This window comes from Rhinolophus sinicus, linkage group LG04, assembly GCF_036562045.2.
Source record: "Rhinolophus sinicus isolate RSC01 linkage group LG04, ASM3656204v1, whole genome shotgun sequence".
In the NCBI taxonomy this organism is placed as follows: Eukaryota; Metazoa; Chordata; class Mammalia; order Chiroptera; family Rhinolophidae; genus Rhinolophus; species Rhinolophus sinicus.
In genome coordinates, this window is record NC_133754.1 from 154374361 (window position 1) to 154393036 (window position 18676).

Genomic DNA, 18676 nt, shown 5'->3' on the forward strand with positions numbered 1-18676 from the left:
ATTTATGTTAAAACATTCTGATTAATAATGGAAATCAAACTTAGTATATTAACTTAAAGTATAAATTTCTAAAAGTATCTGAGGTATATAAGCAAGAGTTAGTTATGACCTTTAGTTATCTCTTTCTGTTGAAATCTGAAAATATATAAGATCTTCATTAAAAGCTTGCTCTAAATTTGTGTGTGTGTGTGTGTGTGTGTATACACTTTTAAAATTGATTTTTGAAAGCATTTAAGTATATATTCAAGTACCAGGGTAATTGGCTTAGGGACTAAATTTCATGTATTAATATGTTAAGTAAAATGCTTGTGGTAGTGAATTTGAAGTTTACTCATTGAGAATTGATTGAGAAATTCATTCATAGTTGCCAGAGTTTAATTTTACATATTTTATGAAGAAAGATTTGCTAAGTAAATGGATATTGTAAACAAAATTTACAGGTAGTGTAGTTAACCAACTTAAGAGAAGTGTTTTTAAAAATGCTTATTTTATTTGCAAGTTTTGATATTCTTGAAACTACTTTGAACTGTACTTATAAAATACTTGTTGGTTTGACTTTTCATTTCTTTATAAAAGTCTTTATTCTGTTTCAAATGAGAACGGCTTTGGTTTTTCTTAATGAAGGCCTATTTAAGATACACTATTTTTAAGACTACATAGTTAATTTGGTATCTTAGTTTTATCAGCTGATAAGACAGAGTTTTCTTAGAATTGCTATTTTTAAATACTTAATTTTTGAAAGCCAAAATGTGACTGTATAGCTAGGTTTGCTATAGCATTTGCAAAATGCCACTATACATAAATTTTTAAAAACTTCTGCTTATATGTCATGTTTCCCCTCCTTTTTAGGATGGCACCATTAAAATTAAAGACCTCACCTTGCCTGAATTGATAGGGATAATGGATACATGTTTTTGCTGTTTGGTAAGAGTAAAAAATAGCACTATTGGTTAATTTAAAAACTGTGACTTACCTGAATCTTTAAATTTAAAAGTATACACACTAATGTTGAGTCTAGTAAGATGTATATAAGATTAGCAGGCCAAATTTTGCTACAGGAAATAACATTCTAGAATCTTCTCATCTGGGTGATTTTGGGTTCTCATTTTCTGAGTGAGGGGATATTTTCTTCCCAGCGAAGATAATAACATAGCCATTATTCTATAGTATCCTTTTTTGTTTTCAAGATACCCAGGGAAACAAATCTGTAATTAGAAAGTTGTATAAAGAAGCATAGAATCGAAACAAAGAACTTTGGATTAGCTTTGGAGAAGTAGTTTTCCTAATCTGGGGTAAATTGTAGTAAAGTGGCCATCTTTTTGAAAATGACGAAAATTTTTTAGTGCTTTCTGTATGGTGGATAGGTTGTCTTCCCTAGATACTGTTGGTTAATCGTGGGAAAACTCTCGTTTGTACTACCTTTTTTATTTTTTGCCTACTTTCTGACTATCCCTTTCTTTTTAAACTTTTAAATCATTGTCCTTAGAAATATGTAAAATTTATTCGTTTGGTTATTTAGTAAGTATTGAGTGCCAGTGTGTGTAAATTACTTTGTTAGGTGTTTTACATGTATATTTTTCACTTAGGTCTTACATCAGCTCTATTCGATATATGGCATCATTTTATTTGCCTCTGATTACATTGCTAGGAAGGGGCATAGCCAGAATCCTAATCCTGATACTTCTTCCTCCAAAGCTGTCTCTCCCTCAAAGATATCTTTATTACCCTTTAGCAGTTTACAGTCCTAGTGGAATAGGACAAATGAAGGCAAGAGGGAGAGTTTTTGGTAAAGTTGAATAACCATTGTATGATACTCTTGGGACTGTATCTGAGAGTTCAGCCTTTCATAGGCAAATAGTCTTCTGGAAAGTTTTCTGCACATTGGTAATACAAAATACATACCTTAATTACAGTAATTTTCATGTACATTTCTCATTTTGTAATGTAAAACTATGTATCTTGCTCTATTGCAGAATTCTTGAACTTAGTGTAAAATATAATTATATAAACTTGGGCAAAATTATTTCTATTCTCTGACTGTTTCTTTATATGTAAAAGGAGAAAAATACTACCCTCTTCAAAGTGTGAGGAAGAATCATAGGACATTTGAAAATACCTAGCATAGCACTTGGGAAATAGTTACTCAATTTTGGCTGCTATAGGTATTCCCAGCTTTTAGTACATGGTACTTGGCCCTTTGTAGCTACTCCATAAAATAGTGTTGAATGATTATTTGTGTATTTTAGAAAGATTCCTCTGGTTGGGGTATTGAATTAGAGATGGGAGGCAGTAAAACCATTATATAGATTCTTGCAGTCATCTAAGTGGGATATGATGTTCTTGACTGGGTTAGTGGTAGTGAGGATGAAAAAGAAGGGTTGATGAGTGACTAGGGCCTAATTAGCTCTAAAATTGTACATTCCCTAGTTTGTGGATTTTCATTGACTAATGTGAAATTGATTGTTTTTGAATGCTATAGAAGGAGGCACTCTAATTTCATTAGTCTCCAAATATATTGCAAACTGAAATATACATAAGAATGCTTTCCATATTTGTATCTTTCAGCTAATCATATTTATGGTATACGATTCTTGAAAGACTTCAGTCAATGAAAATGAATTCTAACGTTTTGTCTTTTCCCTTTAATCACCTTTTAAATCTTGTGATTACTATTATATTTATTTGGGTTTGTAGCACTCTGGTCTTTGATTGTTAAGTCAACTTAGACTGCAGACTCTGTGTCACTTTAAACATACACCTTTTTTTATTTCTTTTATAGATAACATGGTTAGAAGGCCACTCCTTGGCACAGACAGTATTTACGTGCCTTTACATTCATAATCCAGACTTTATAGAAGATCCTGCCATGAAAGCTTTTGCTCTGGGAATCTTGAAAATCTGTGACATTGCAAGGGAAAAAGTAAATAAAGCTGCTGTTTTTGAAGAGGTAAGATTTTGTAGTGTAAGAATTCTTGAAGCTCATTGACTACCTTATTCACTGTGATGTATTTAAATGACCATATGATATATATTTTTGTAACATGTATAGTTAAAAACAGTTTTTTAAGCTGATGCTATTGCTGTTTGCAAATACATTAGCTAAAGTAATCCAGTTCTCTCCAAAGAAGGATTTGTATCTTAGAGTGTGGTCTTTCTATCTGTACCATTCATTGAGTATCCACTATGTGCAGAGTACTTTGTTCTGGACATTGTGAGGATTCACAGAGAAAATTGAAGCGCCGGCCTCTGACCACAAGTCTCTTATAAATTATAACACAGAAATGCTTTCCTTTCAGTCTTTGGATAAGAGGTTGCTAAGGGGAACAAGGGTATGAGGAATATTTTAGGGTATAAACATTTTCCTCCTGTTAGTACTTAAGCACCTGACCCTGAGGAAGTGTTCTGAGTTTTAGACATAGAAAGATTTTTTTTCTCCTTAAAGAAAATAAGGTTTCAGATACTGATAATTTTAATGGGAAAGGTGATAGAATTTGAGATTATTGATAAGTGATTATTTAATTCTTCCCTTGGTTGAAACTGGCAAGTTTCTTTTTAACATTGTTGTTGGTCCAAAATAAATCTTAGGCTTCTATGATGGTCCAGTGTATAGTATGTAAAGCTCTTCTAAGTTAAGGTTATGTATGTGAGAGTAATTAAATATATACCTAACATGGTTGTCCACATTTAAATGCATGACTTGTGAGTTGTTTATGAAATACTGTCTACTTTTTATATGCTCATTAGTTATCTAGCTACATATTTGAATTGATATGGGTGTCATTATGGAAAATTCAGTCTATTGGGTGGAATTTTTTAAAAGATTAAGTTAAGTGAAAGGAGAAATCCAAATTATTTTAAATACCTACATTCTCAAAGTACCAAAGGGCATCAGACGTCAGTGGGGCAGAGAAAGGATTCATTTAACAAAAAGTACTGGAACAATTGATTAGCACCCTTGAAAATTAACTTATCTTCCTTAGTCCCTTTGAGCTTCTGTAACAATAGCATACACTAGTTGGCTTCTAAGCAACGGAAATGTATTGCTCACTGTTCCGGAGGCCAAGTCATCCAAGATCAAGGCACTGGTGCTTCGGTGTCTGGTGAGGGCCTGCTTCCTGTTCACAGACAGCCATCTTTGCATTATGTCCACACATGGCAGAAAAGGAGAGGGAACTCTCTGGGGTCCCTCTTCTAAGGTTTTAAGGACACTAATCCCATTCATGAGGTCTCTGCCCTCACTTCCCAAAGGCCTCACACCCAAATACTATCACATTTGGCTTTAGGACTTAACATACGAATTTTGGGGGATACAAACATTGTTTATAACATCAAAATAAATTGCAAATAGATGAAATATTTTAAGTTTAAAAGTTTTTTTATATGTATATTAGAAGATAGTTCACAGAAAATAAAATGGTCTTTAAACATAAGAAAAGATGCTTAAACTTAAGAGAAATGTAGATTGAAAGTGTGAGATACCATTTTTTACCCATTATTGGCAAAGATTAGAAATTTTTTATAATACATCATGTTGATGAGGATGGGAAAACAGGTACTCACATGCTGTGTGTGTATGATATGAATAGTCATTGTTTCCCTCTAAATTTTTCAGATTTTTCAGATAAGTTTGCCTCAATTTTATAATTAGAAAAAAAATGATTACGTACTACTGTCTTTAAGACATCTGGGAATGAATAAATAAGAATAACTTATAATAAATAATTTCTTTGAAATGGATGCTTCTGAAGTTCCTAAGTGATGGTGTGTTTCAATCTCAGATATGTGTCTGCTTTGTTTTAACTCCTGAACTGGATACATTTTCAGCTGCCTAAAGATGTTTCTTTCTTAATATCTTGCTCACACATACAAAATGGAAACCACAATTCCCGCATCAAACCACTTTTCCTCTTTCATTCTGTATCTTGCAAAATAGTATCTAGCATGTTATGTTTGAATACTTTTTTTTAAACCTCCTACAGCCAGCATCTTTTACTTCTACCCTGCAAATATCTTGAATCTGGGCACTGTTTTTTTCCTTCTCTCACATTGTTCCTGCTTTGGTTCATGCCTTTGTCAGCTTTAGGTTTAGGCAGAACTTTTGTTTCTAGCCCAGTGTTTCCCTCTAGTCCCTTCTCCATTTGACTACCAGTTAGTTACTGTCTTAACAATGTGTAGTCTGGTTCCATTCAGTTTTGAAAATTTGAAAATTTTGAAATTTGAAAATTTGAAAATTTTCCCTGGGGTATGTTTTAATACAACTAATAATACTGGTACATAGTATAAAAAGTTAAATAGCCCCCAAGACTTACAATGAAAAATTGTAGTTCCCTGCTTTTTCTTTATCCATTCCATAATAATATTGAATTCTTTTAGCTTTTTCCTACTATATACTTCCATATTTCTGGATAGTAAGCTTATATTCTAATTTCTAGATTTAAGGATTTAACAGTTTTTAGCTATGGTATATCAGCACATTTTTAGCATTCGCACATTACGTCTTTGCCTACCCCAAATAGTAATTCAATTTTTGGTTAAATCATTATTCATTGCTGACATTATTGTGATTATGTAAATGTTAATGACAGATGAGCCAGAGTAGTATATGCTTACATTTTATTTCTCACAAATTTTGTTTTTCTCCCCTTGGCATATTATTGTTCAGCTAATCCTGAGTGTGTTATTCTCTCATTATCTCATGCTTGTGTACACAATGTTCCTTCTGGCTCTTAGCCTTTTCTCTTTTACTTACCATTTTAGGGCAAAGTCCTGCTTATCTTTACACTTGGATCCCACTTTCCTGACTTGCCCAGACAGACTTCAGTTTTCTTCTCTGCCCTTTCTCAACACGTTCTTCTGTTACAGCTGGTGTGTGTACATACTGGTTTGCATGGACCAGTCCTCTTGGCACCCTTTGTCCTGCTGTGATTATTAATAGCATCCTGTCTGCTCTTAGTAGTATACCAGTGTGAAGAATAACGGTACGGGCCGTCCCTTCCACTGTCACTTTCCTTGAACATGGATGTGATGTTTAGAGGTACTGCCTCATCTTGTAAACATGAAGTGACAAACATGAAAATCTAAGCTTAGGGTGATGGAGCTGAAAGAAGAATTACGTATTTTTCTTTTAATGTTCATGTTATTTGGCGTGGTATAAATCTGCATCACTTAAGTTATTGTAGTTGGGTTTTTATCTTACTTGCAGCCAAACATTTCTAATACAAAATGAATAAATGAAATTGTAACAGTTCTGGTTTGCCTGGTAAAGGGTAAACACTGTTATCCATTTGATATGTAATGTTCTGAATCTTTTCTATAATACGTATACATGTGTATTTTATTTAACGTGATGGAATTATGTAACCTGTTTGCAACTTTTTCCCCTTAGACAATAGAAAATAGGTTTCTATATGTGCCACGTGTGTAGATCTACGTCATTCGTTTTATTGGCATCATGGTAAAAATACAGGTTTTGAATAATTAGTTCTGGCAAGAGTTATCTGTCAAAGGATACTAAACTAGTAGACAAAGGATTTGTACCTACCCTCCAAGTATCTTCCCACAAGATAATTATTAATTACAAAGGCAACAATAAGTTTACAGTTGAGAAACTTGGGAGATACCACCTTAGCCAAGTGACCAGAATTAATATCACCAGTCATGAGTCAAGTCAACATCTTGGCCTTCAGATACAATGCTGTCAGTAGGGCACAACATCCTTCTGTGGAAGTCTTATCAAATAGGACATAAATTTAATCTTGGAAAAACAAGAGGCAAACTCATATTGAGGGACATACACAAAATGACTTTGGCCTGTACTATTCCAAAATGCCAGGGCATGAAAGACAAAGAAATGCTCCAGATTAATGAGACATGAATTTCCTAATTTGATATTATACTGTGGTTATATCAGAGGAAATCACACTGAGTTGTTTAGAGGTAAAAGGCCCATCATAGTCAGCAACCTATTCTCAACTGTTTCAGAAAAAAGTGTAGAGAATTATAATGCAAACGTAGTAAAATGTTATCATTTGGGGAATATAGGCAAAGGGAATATGGGACTTCTTACTGTTCTTATAATCTGAAATTTTTGCAAAATAAAAGTTAAAGTACAGTCTCTGGGGATTTAGGCCATCTAAGTTTGTGTTCTGACTGTCACTTACTAGCTTTCTCTATTTTTGGGGAATTTAACCTTTCCATACCGTAGTTTCCTCATTTATAAAACGTACTTTAATAATAGTACCCACCTCAGCATTCTTGTGAGGGTTAACGAAGTTAATATAAGTAAAACATTTAAAACAATGCTTGGCACATAACAATAAATGTTAGCTATTGTTATTAGTAGTAGTAGATATACAGTAAGTTACAATCCACTTTTCAACTGTTTCAAGTCTTAATCTTGAATGGTCTATGTGCATGTTTTACCCTTACTTGTACCCTTACTGTGTTACCCAGTATCTAGTCTGTAGTAGGTACTGACATTTTGGTTGAGTGAATCAAAACATTTCAGGAGCCCCTGAAATCTTTATGCAAAGTGTTTTATCTGTGAAATGAATTTTCAGAGCAATAACATATTACTATTGTTATAACACAATTGTTTTAGAAGTGGTTGAAAAAAATTACTTTATTAGAATATTACATTACTAGTACAGTCAAGATTACTGCTTGGTGGAATCACATTCAATACTGGTATTGGGTGTTCTGTTACAATGACGATTGTAAATATTTTACTCTTCTAAATTTCCTTGCAGGGCTGCATTGTTTAAATGCTATGTTTTATAGAACTCTAAATATCCCTGATAACTTTCTGCAGTTATAGCTTGGCAGTACTGTAAAAACATTGTAAAGTAACAATAAAGTACATGGGCTTTACCTGTCAAGACGTCTTCTCTCACTGGATAATAGGCTCTATAATGACAGTGATTATATTTTACCATTGTATCCCTGGTTATCTAGCTAGTCACCATAGGGTGTTCAGAAAATGATTTAGGAATGAGTGAATAAACGAAGAAATATTTTTTCCTACTAATCTGTTCACCTCCAAAATCTTGATTTCAAGCATATTTCCCTTTGATCACTACTTATTTGTTGCTTATTTACTCTGATCCCCCTACTCCCACTAGCCTTCAGTTCCACAGAGACCTCTAGTTTATGGATGCTGCTGCTTTAATTTTTCTCTGTTACTTTCCTTGTGTCCTCATTTCCCTGATCCAGTGCTGAAATCATTCTTTTTCAAACACTCTTAACTCCCTTGCCTTTCTCATCTCATCATAATGTGTTACTTATCTGGCAAAACCCCAACCATTTGCCCACTCGCTGCTTGCACCCAAACAGCAGGCTGCTAGGGAAAACCTACATCTGCGTGTCTGTGTTTAATTTTGGGACTGCAAATCTCAGATGGGCACTCAATGCTAGTGAGTCCTATAACACTTCTGTAGTGAATTCTCTGTTCCAGTCTCTAAGGTGACTTTTCCACATCTTCTCAAACCTTCGATGTGAACCCTTCTATCAGCTTTCTTTGTACCTTAATGAAATGTTAGATGGCATCAGATGTAATTAGAAATACCCCATCTTCTCACTATCACAAGTGCTAACCCATGTTAGTACCCACATACTCTGCCTTCTGTCTTGTTACAATGAAAGTATCCCTGTGACAGTCTAAGCTCAGCCTCTCCACTTGTGTTCTAGATTCTGTTCCCTCTTGCCTACTGTGGTTATCAATCCTTTCTTTGTATTCCATTACTAGTGTTTCCTTCATGGCTAGATTATTTTTTATTGGCTTATAAACATGCATTAATATCATTCAATTTAAAATAAAACACTAGTTTCCTTAATCCCATGGCTCCTTATATGTACAACGTCATCTCTCTGCTACCCTATACAAAAATGAGTTGTTAATGTTTACTTATTTTACTTTCCCTTTTTAGTGTCTTCTCACCCACTTGGATATTTTCCAATTGGACATTTCTTTTCTATCACTGCACAGAAACTGGTCTTAACAAGGCCCCTAATGATACCCATCTTGCTAAATCCATTGTACTCACCCTTTCCTCTCCAGCCTGTCAGCATCACTTATCCCAGGTGACCACTTTCTGACATACTTTCTTCTCATCTTCCTGATAACAGCAGTCTCTTGGATTGTTTTCTTCCTTACTGGTTAGTCCATTTCCTGTGCTTGTTTCTCTAGATGCTGAAGTAGTCCTGGGCTTTCTCTCTTTATACCTTCTTCAGTTGATTTCTTCTAGTTCTGTGTCTTTTGATACCAACTACTCTGATGAAGCCCAAATTTATATTTGTAGTTGTTATTTCTCCTCTGACTTCCAGACAAGTACCTTCCTGAAATCTTCATTCAGACGACCAAAGAAATTAACAGTGGGAGTTATTATTATGTGATATTATCATAAGCATTAGCCTTATTTTGCAAATGAACATATTAAATGCAAGTGTATTTAAATTACCTAAGGAAAAGCAATTGAGATTAAGGACACAGAGAGCATTAGAATATGGTATTTTAAGGGTACACCAATAAGGAAAGCTTGAATGTTTGATAGCACTATTTAGACAAGCAGGGTGATATTCCATTCCTGTTTTCTTGTTAGCAAATAGTGAATTTGTAAGAGAAATATAATGAAAGGTTTTGCTACTACTCAAAGGCCTAATTATTCCTTTTCTGTATAGGAAGATTTTCAGTCAATGACTTACGGATTTAAAATGGCTAACAGTGTGACAGATCTTCGAGTTACAGGTAAAACCACTTATAAAGATAATTCACAAGTTTAATGTTTGGATTTGTGTCCTTTTTAACCTCATTGTCTCTCTTTCTAGGCATGCTGAAAGATGTGGAGGATGACATGCAAAGAAGAGTAAAGGTATATATATTTTTTTCTCTTTTCTTTGTATAGGATTTTTGTTTTCTTCTAAATGTCAGATTAATTGCCCTGGAATTTTATCATAGCCAACCATCTAGTACGGATGTATTAAAAAGATGCTTTGCATTTTAGTGTAGAAACAGATCAGTATTTACTATGATGTTATTTTTATGATGTGATTTTGTAAAAGTTACTATTTTTTTCTAACGGCTAGTTTTGAAAACATCAAGAATTTCAATGAATATATCCCTTTAAAAATATACGTACTGTGTTCCATGTGCTTTTAATTATGTTATTTCACCATTTTGCTTTTGCTGTTTTTAATACCTTATTCTTGTGTGTGATCTTTATAACTTATTTAAAAATGAACTTTCTGTGTATATAGTAATAGAAAAATAAATACTAAATACCGCTTTTCCCCCAGTCTCAAATATTTTTCTTAAAAAGCTTCTTAGATATATTCAAACATTAATTTAGTGCTTTACCTTGTATATTTATAATTTAATGCTTGTACAGGTTTGTGTTTGTTTTAATTCACCTTTTTTAAAATTTTAGAGTACTCGAAGTCGACAAGGAGAAGAAAGAGATCCAGAAGTTGAACTAGAAGTAATTGAACTTATTTTCTGGTAGATAATATCAGAGAAGTCTACCTCTTAATGTTGTAGTTTTATGAACTGCGTAATAATTTATGGAAGCCCTTTTTAAGGTATTTCTTTAAAAATTGGACATTGCAAGGGATTGTATTTCCCTTGTATTTATTTTGATAGAATGATAAAACAGCTCTTTCAAATACATGATTTCAAAGCTGAATCTTCAATATTCCTGTGAGGTAGGAAGAAAAAAATGACTTTTACAGATGATACATCAAAGCTTGGCAAAAAAGAATTTACAAAGTATCAAAACTTGCCAAACCTTTGTTGAGATCCTAAATTTTTTGACTATTTAAAGTACCTTTTTAGTCCTTTTTTAAAAAATGCTAATTAAATCAGTTTTTGAGATAATAGTGTAACTTTTGTCTTAGGGGAAAATCAGTCCTATTGATACAGAAACTTTACTTTGTATTTCTATTTTAATAGAATAGGCTTTGTTATGTTTTCTGCAGCTCATTTTCAGGCACTTAAAAGACTATAAGTGAAGATGTTTGTAATGTAGTAAATTATTAACACTTAGATTTAGGATTTAAAATACCATATTTAAAAATGAAATTCCTTTGACAAACAACATCTTTTAACTTCCAGTTTTCTTATTTTTTAGCACCAACAGTGTTTAGCAGTATTCAGCAGAGTGAAATTTACTCGAGTATTACTGACAGTGCTTATAGCCTTTACTAAGAAAGAGGTAAGGGCATTTACTATAATCTGCCTATTTTAGTGGGTTTCTTTTTGGTTGTGGGGGAATGGAATGCTGTACTGAAGTAGTTCTGAGAGTTTCCATTGAAATGCCCGATTGCATATAGATAGCACTCAGCATTTGGTGTGTTTACATCAGAGTAGCCCTGATGATTTTCTCAAAATCCCATGAGTTTTATATTCTCCATTACGTGTGCATGTCTGTTGTTGATTTAAAAATAATATTTTATATTATTAGTAGACTAATTTGTGAATAGTAAGTGGGGAGTAAAGATCCAATCTTTACTCTTGATCTAACATTTGTAATACTCCTTTTTTTTCTTTTTTGTATTTTACCTTGATGAATGACATAGTAAAAATGCTGAAATTTTCCAGTTGGCTACATCTCTTTCTTTTTTTGAAAACAACAAAAGATTAACAGAATAAACCAGAAATGTTTCCTATTGTTTTTTAATGGCTCCTACAAAATATAGGTATGGGTAAAAAAATAATTTCTATCCTAACAGGATCTGGGCATCCTGTATTTTAAGTGGATAGTTTGTGAAAACCAATGTCATTACAACAAGCATTTAATTTCACTATTGTTTATAGGGTTTTCCTATTTAATGTATATCTTTCAGTGAAAGAATATATAAGAATGTTTTTGGTGATTTGTTTGCTAGACCAGTGCTGTTGCAGAAGCTCAAAAATTGATGGTTCAAGCATCAGATCTTCTTTCTGCCATTCATAATTCTTTGCATCATGGCATCCAGGCCCAGAATGATACTACTAAAGGAGGTAATTGTCTGTTTTGCTCCTACTCTTTTTTTTTTTTTTCCATTTTTCCCCATTGAGTGTGTAGTGTTTAGTTTGTTCTAAAATTTCATGTAATTCAGTCTGTCTGGACCGTGGAAGGTGTTGCTCGGTAGACTCACATGGGGTATTTATGCTCCCTTCTATAACCTTTTTTTTTAGAACAAAGCAGTACTATAGAACATGGCTGTCTCCTGTATCTTACTTTTTGGGCTCTGAATATTTACCTAGTCTGGTGATCATGCTGTGATGTCGGCATTACATTATTTTTTAATAACCTGCCCTTTACTCCTTTGAGAGACCATTGCCTCCATCACAAAGTCTTCCCTGACTCTACCAGGCAGGCCTAAGTATTCCCTCTGTGGCCTCATTGCAATCATACATACCTCGGTTACATTTTTTAGTACATGATATTATAGTTGTTTACCTACTTGTCTTTCTATGAAATTTTCATGCATTTAGGTCACGGAACTGTCTTATTTGTATCTCTCTATGGTACGTGGTGCATTGTTGACACTCAGTAGATCTTATTTATGAACTATACCTTAAAATAAAAGGAATAGTGTACTTTTGTTGTAAAATTTGCAACTGAGTTAATATTTTAGATAATGTGTAGGGATTTTGATTACCCTTAAAACTTATTAAAATGAGAAGATATTTATATTCTTTAAATTAGTTTTTCCCAGTTGTTTGTCCTGTGACCAGGAATGCCAGTTTTTAGATTAACACTGCTTTCCTTTTCCATCCCACCCCTTCTTCTTAGGGACAGCGTTTATTGGTTCACCTTCCCATGAATTTTTTTCTTACTCAAACGTCAGTTAGTAGAACAGTACAAAGGTAATTTAGTTTAGGAAATTACTATTATCATTATGTACCTAATCATTATATTGAATTTACTAAGTCATTGACTTTTTCATTTTCCCCAGGAGGGGAAAATATGTAGATGAGATGACTACCTAGGTGACATTCTGTAACCGCTGAAATGTTGTTAATGCATAGCACAATATCTGGTACATGTTTACAGAGAAGTGTAACATAATCTGCAACTCTCCAATACTTCAAATGCTAGTGCAAGAATACTTTTGTGGAAACCACTGTATAATTCATTACTTCATTACTTGTTGGGTTTTGTATCAAGAAGGTATTAATGATACAAAACGAGAGTCTTCCATATGACTGGATTCTAATACTCCTCTTTGCCATATCCTAAGTACTATGGACTGTTCTGGTCTATAACTGAGGATAATAATTGCTATAGGATCATTAGTTGTCCATGTGGTTTGTGGCTTCCCTGTATTTCAAACTAATTAGTGCTGAAAATATATATTGCCTGCGCATATATTTTCCACTATTTCTCTGTTTTTAATGGCCTGCTTACAGGCAAGCTTCAGCAAGATGGTTTGTATAAAGTTGGCTTGAAGAAACTTTTTAAAAAATGTAATCTTACGACTAAGCAAGTAAAATTTTAAATTTATCTGTTTACTACCTTTAGCTGGCTTAATTTTGTAATTATCCTTTAAGCATAAAGCTAAACAGTTCTATAATAAAAAAGTTAATGTCTTCCCAATAATGTCTATTCTAAGAAGAATGATAATAAAGCAATAATGTAGATTAGTTTTCATCTCAGATTATTTTGCCCTCTTAATATCTTGTCTGATCTGTATCCAAGTTTAATTCAGGAAAACTTCATTGAGCACAACACATAGTAGGTACAAAGTAATGGGAATTATTGTCTTTTCTGAGCTCATTTAGTAAGAGCTCTTGAGGTTATTTTATATAAGACAGTCTGAGATAAATTGTGTGGCAGAGATATATGTAGTATAATGGGAAAATGTTAGGGCAATATATTCTGCAAGGGGATCGGGTGTGGTAAAGCTTCTTAAAACTTTTCATTTTATGTTGCCATGAAACGAAACACAAACTTCTGCTGGCTTTTAGTACTTCTCCTGCTCAATTCTATTCTATATCATGAATAACTGCTTACTGTATCTCAGTTCTTAAGTACTTTTCTAGTCAGGCAAGTTACTATATGTCTTGTATAGGATGGATACAAAGTCCTTATGCATGAGCTTCATCAACAGATGAGATTTAAATATGGCTACTAGGAACCACTTTAACCATGAACAAGGACTATGTTCACAAAAATATAGAGGAAAAATTTAAATGTCTGTGGAGAATGGAGAGATGCATACAGATAACTTGAAACTTTATGTGTAGGGACTTTGTCCCCTCTCTATTTATATGCATCTATTTTTACTTTTTGAATTTGGACAAGTTATGACTTGGAATATTGCCACTCCCTAAGGAAAAAGAAAAGGAGCCATATTATCTGTCCTCTAGGCCTTCGATATGCTTGGAATACTTTGTCCTGACTAATATTTTGTCCTTTGACTAACTTCTCATCATTTAGATCTTCCCTTAGACTTCACTTCTAGGAAGTCTTTCTTCTAATTTCTCTGTGGGTTAGATATTCCTGTTACTTCCTAAGTTTATCCATACTGAATTATACTTGCTTATTATGTTTGTCTGGATCAGTGTTTGTCAACTGTGGCCTCCCAGAGACATTTGGTAATGTCTGAATCTGTTTTCGGTTTTCACAATTAGGGGAATGCTACTGGCATCTGGTGGGTAGAGGTCAGGAATACTGCTAAACACTTAGTAGTATCAGGAGAGCTGAATTAGTTTTAGAAGTTAATATTGTTTTGTATTGCACTTTTTAGTTTGTATAAAAGTAAATGTAATACAGAATATATTGTATTTGTTATTCATTTCCCATTGATATTTACTTCTTTTCATGGTAATACAGATTTTCATGAGTGGTTGGTATCTATTTATAGTATCTTCTCCTTATAGTGTAAGCCTAAAAATATGTGTATTAAGAATAAAAGAATATTCCTCGATAATAGTTTCAGATGTATATTAGAATACTTTAAGGAAAAATAAGGGTAATGTACTACTTAAGTGTCTGGATTTGTTCATTTATCAATTTAGCCCCAAAAGTATTCATGTTGGTGTGGTAAAGAAGCTTCTTACAATGTTGTCACTACTACTGTGCCTTAATTCTAAATTAAGTGTTATAAATCAGACTGTTTTATTATACTGGTGGCAGTCTTTCATTTTATTTTGAGCATGCATATCTTGTTGTTCAGCGAACATATCCAATGCCTGTTATAAGCCAGGCATTTAGGTGTGAGACAAACCAGTTCCTGCTTCCAAAAGAATTCAAGAGAGAAGAACAAATGGTGTAATCCTACACAGACAATGCAGTAGTGTATATACAGTGTACTAGGCGTGGACCTAGGGCGAGGGACTACTACCTTCAAGCTACATTAAGTCCCCCAGGTTAAGAACAAGGGGGAGGATTTTACAGGTAGCGAGAATAGTTTGTGTGCAAGTAAAGAGGCATAAAAGAGCCTGATATTTGCAAGGCACTGTGCTTGCTTATAGCTTATGGAGTTTAGGGAATAGGGACTGTTAAAAGATAATTTTCAGAAAAAGGCAAAACTGACTCTTATATAACGTGTGTGAAGGATTTTGTTAAACTTGTTCAATGACATAACCAGACATGAAAAGTTTTAAAATGCACCAATTTTTATGGCATATAGGAATGTTGAAATAAATGATTAGTGGAGGCAAAACTGTTTTTTCTATAGAGTGAGAAGGAAGTCTGTTGAATCTCTACCAGACAGGACAGAATTGCATGTCTCTCAATTATTTATAACTGATTTAAGATTTTTAAAATGGCTCCCATAGGCTCAATCTAACAATGAATAGTTTTTCATTGAAGTACAAAATTTTTTTCTATAGAAATGGGAGAAAATTGTAAAGTACCTTTAAGTGCCCAATGAAGAATTTGTACTATATATAATGGAGTCAATAAAATCTTTGGATTAGGGGAGTGAAATCAGGTGTAATTTCGATAAAACAATTGAGGTGGCAACATTTAGGATTAATTTAATGAGTGAACAGTCAGTGCAGGGAAACCAGGCTTTGCAGTGGTAGTAAGAATGAAGAAGAGAGAAAGATTGGTTAGACAGTAGGAAGTGGGGTACTTAAGACTTAGGGACTGATTAAATAAAGCAGATGGGGAGGTGAGAAGAGACAGGGAAGTATCTGGCTTAAGCAGTTGTAAGAACATTGGGTCATTTTACTGAGAAAGGGAATATGAGAAGAGAAGCAATGTTTGGGAAAGATTTAAGGTCGTTTCTGGATGCGTGCCTTTCGAGGTGGTGTGGGATATACCAAGGTGGTCAGAAATCATAGGCTTGGTACTCAGAGAAGAAAGGTTGTGGGCTGAGAATTTAGGTCTAGAAATCATCAGCTAAACTGGAATTTATGTAAGAATAAGTAACTTCAATCAGAGAGAACTTCAGTACAGAGCTGAGGAAAAAGGTCAGGAACCCTGGGGAGCTTCTTTATTTGCATGATCCTTAGGAACAGATAGGGTGTATGTCTGAGGAGCATTTTTATAATTTGGTTAAGTATCAATCTTGCTTTTAATTCTTAATAGTGAGACCTGCTCCGTTTTAATTTTTTTCTTTCATTACATCTGAAACTATTTTCTTTTTTTATTCTTGGTTTACAGCCTGTTTGTAGTCCAGCAAGAGAATTTTGAACCCAAACGTTTAATCAGTTTGCATTTCAGAGATATACTTCCTCAATTTAGACTTCAAGTTGAGAAAGACTAGCTTATCATTTTAAAATATGTGTATGGATATATTCATTATAAATTATAAAATCCATTTAGAGAATATTTGGATTAGAATTTGAAGATGCTTTTGAAACTGACCTTTTTCTTTTTACATTTAGTAATATTTGAGGTTTAAAATTCAGAGAACCATTGAAAAATCTCACTTTTTTTCTTTTTAGATCATCCAATTATGATGGGTTTTGAGCCCCTTGTTAACCAGAGGCTACTTCCACCCACCTTCCCTCGATATGCAAAAATAATTAAAAGGGAAGAAATGGTCAACTATTTTGCAAGATTAATAGATAGAATAAAAACTGTCTGTGAGGTGGTCAATTTAACAAATTTACATTGTATCCTGGTAAGTACAAATCTCTATTCTGGAATATAACTATTCATTTTAGAGATTAAGAAACTAAAGTTTAGAGAAGGTTAGGTAATTCACCCAAGTTTTACAAATGGAAGTTTGAACCCTGGATTCTGTCTTCAAAACCTTTTATGTAAGTATGCGTGTGTGTGTATACACACGTATACATACGTATATGTGTGCATGTATTTAAATATATTTTTTATACAAAAATTGGATCATGGTAACCTTTTCCTTTATTACTAATCTCTATATCATGAACATATTTCTTTTCATGTCAACAAATACATGTATTTCTATATTAATGGCCCAATGGTATTCCACTGTAAGCATATATCACTGTTTTATTCAGTCCATTCATATTGAATAGCATTTAGGTCATTTTCAGTGTTTTACTCTTATAAACAGTACTAAAGTGAACATCTGTATAGGTAAATCGTTATGTTAGGTGTATCCTTCCCCCTCAAGATGAAGTCCTACAGTGAAGTTGCTGAGCAATTAAGTTGGCATATTTTGGATTAATCTTTTTTATGGGTGAAAATATAAAGAAAAATATAGGTTTATTTTGGGAACATTAAAACATTCAGAGATGGAGTTTTGTTGATTGGTAAAATTATAGTAACATATAAGATTAGTAGGAAGGTAGAAAATATACAAAATAATACTGTTGATGTTGAGACATATTTTGCATGACTATGTGTAGATATGGATTTGACTGTTATTCCCCCTACTTGCTGAGATACATAATTCCTAGCCCCATGTTGTAGCCTCTGTGAAGCCTTCCTTGTTGGTGCCAGGTTTCTTCGTACCTGTGTTCCTTGAGATGACAAATTAAGTAGTTTATATTCCTAGAATTGTGCAGCAGCCTCTGGGATATAGTTGATGGTCAATAAAGATTTGTGCTTTTGTTTATGCTCTGTCTTGTAATAAATAACTTTATTTTCCCTTCCACTAATTCTTTGTCATTGAAGCCCAGCTTAAGTCCTCATTCCTTGTGAAACTTTCACTGATTATGCCTTTATTACTTCTTTTTGTGTTTGCTTTCTTTTTAGTAGTTTGTCCTTATTCTACATAAGAATCATAGAATCTTAAAGGTAGAAAAGATCACAGACATAAGTCAGTTCATTTTGCAAGTCATTGTCAGCTAAACAGACTAAGGTTTAGAGGGCTTAGAACTAAATTAGATGATTGGTTAACTAAATTAGAATCAGTTAGATGATTGGCATATTGGTATAATGAATAGAGATTTTCTTACTCTTCTGCTGCATCTACTTTTCTGATCCTTAATTGTTACATGGACATATATTTGTGTTCACCAGATTAATTGTAGGATTTTAGAAAAGAAGATCATTGTGAACTGGAATCAGAAAGTGTAACAGTTGGACAGAAGATTAATGCATAATGACGCACCATAAGAGAGGGGAGCTGGGGGAGCTAAGCCGGGACAGCTGACACTGGATATGAAAAGACCATAGTGGGAGAAAAGTCTGGATCCCTGGAAGACTTGAGACAGAGGAATATGTAGAGGAGTGGGAGAGTGTGGCAGAGGCCAAGAGTGGAGGAAAAGATTCAAGTTAAGGTGGATAAGGGACCAAATAGTCTGGTGGATTGGTAT

The 18676-nt window shown here is 33.6% G+C and overlaps 1 protein-coding gene across 4 annotated transcripts in view; it reads left to right on the top strand.

The window, feature by feature from the left end:
• The window catches only part of NAA35 (N-alpha-acetyltransferase 35, NatC auxiliary subunit), a 51452-nt gene that overhangs the window by 12971 nt on the left and 19805 nt on the right, over positions 1 to 18676 (top strand). For all 4 annotated transcript variants that reach the window (XM_019750096.2, XM_019750094.2, XM_019750095.2 and 1 more), the window contains 8 exons: positions 850 to 924; positions 2780 to 2947; positions 9676 to 9742; positions 9823 to 9866; positions 10422 to 10472; positions 11121 to 11204; positions 11878 to 11992; positions 16877 to 17055. In XM_019750096.2, coding sequence (XP_019605655.1) covers positions 850 to 924; positions 2780 to 2947; positions 9676 to 9742; positions 9823 to 9866; positions 10422 to 10472; positions 11121 to 11204; positions 11878 to 11992; positions 16877 to 17055 — 783 coding nt within the window. The remainder of the gene's footprint in view (positions 1 to 849; positions 925 to 2779; positions 2948 to 9675; positions 9743 to 9822; positions 9867 to 10421; positions 10473 to 11120; positions 11205 to 11877; positions 11993 to 16876; positions 17056 to 18676) is intronic.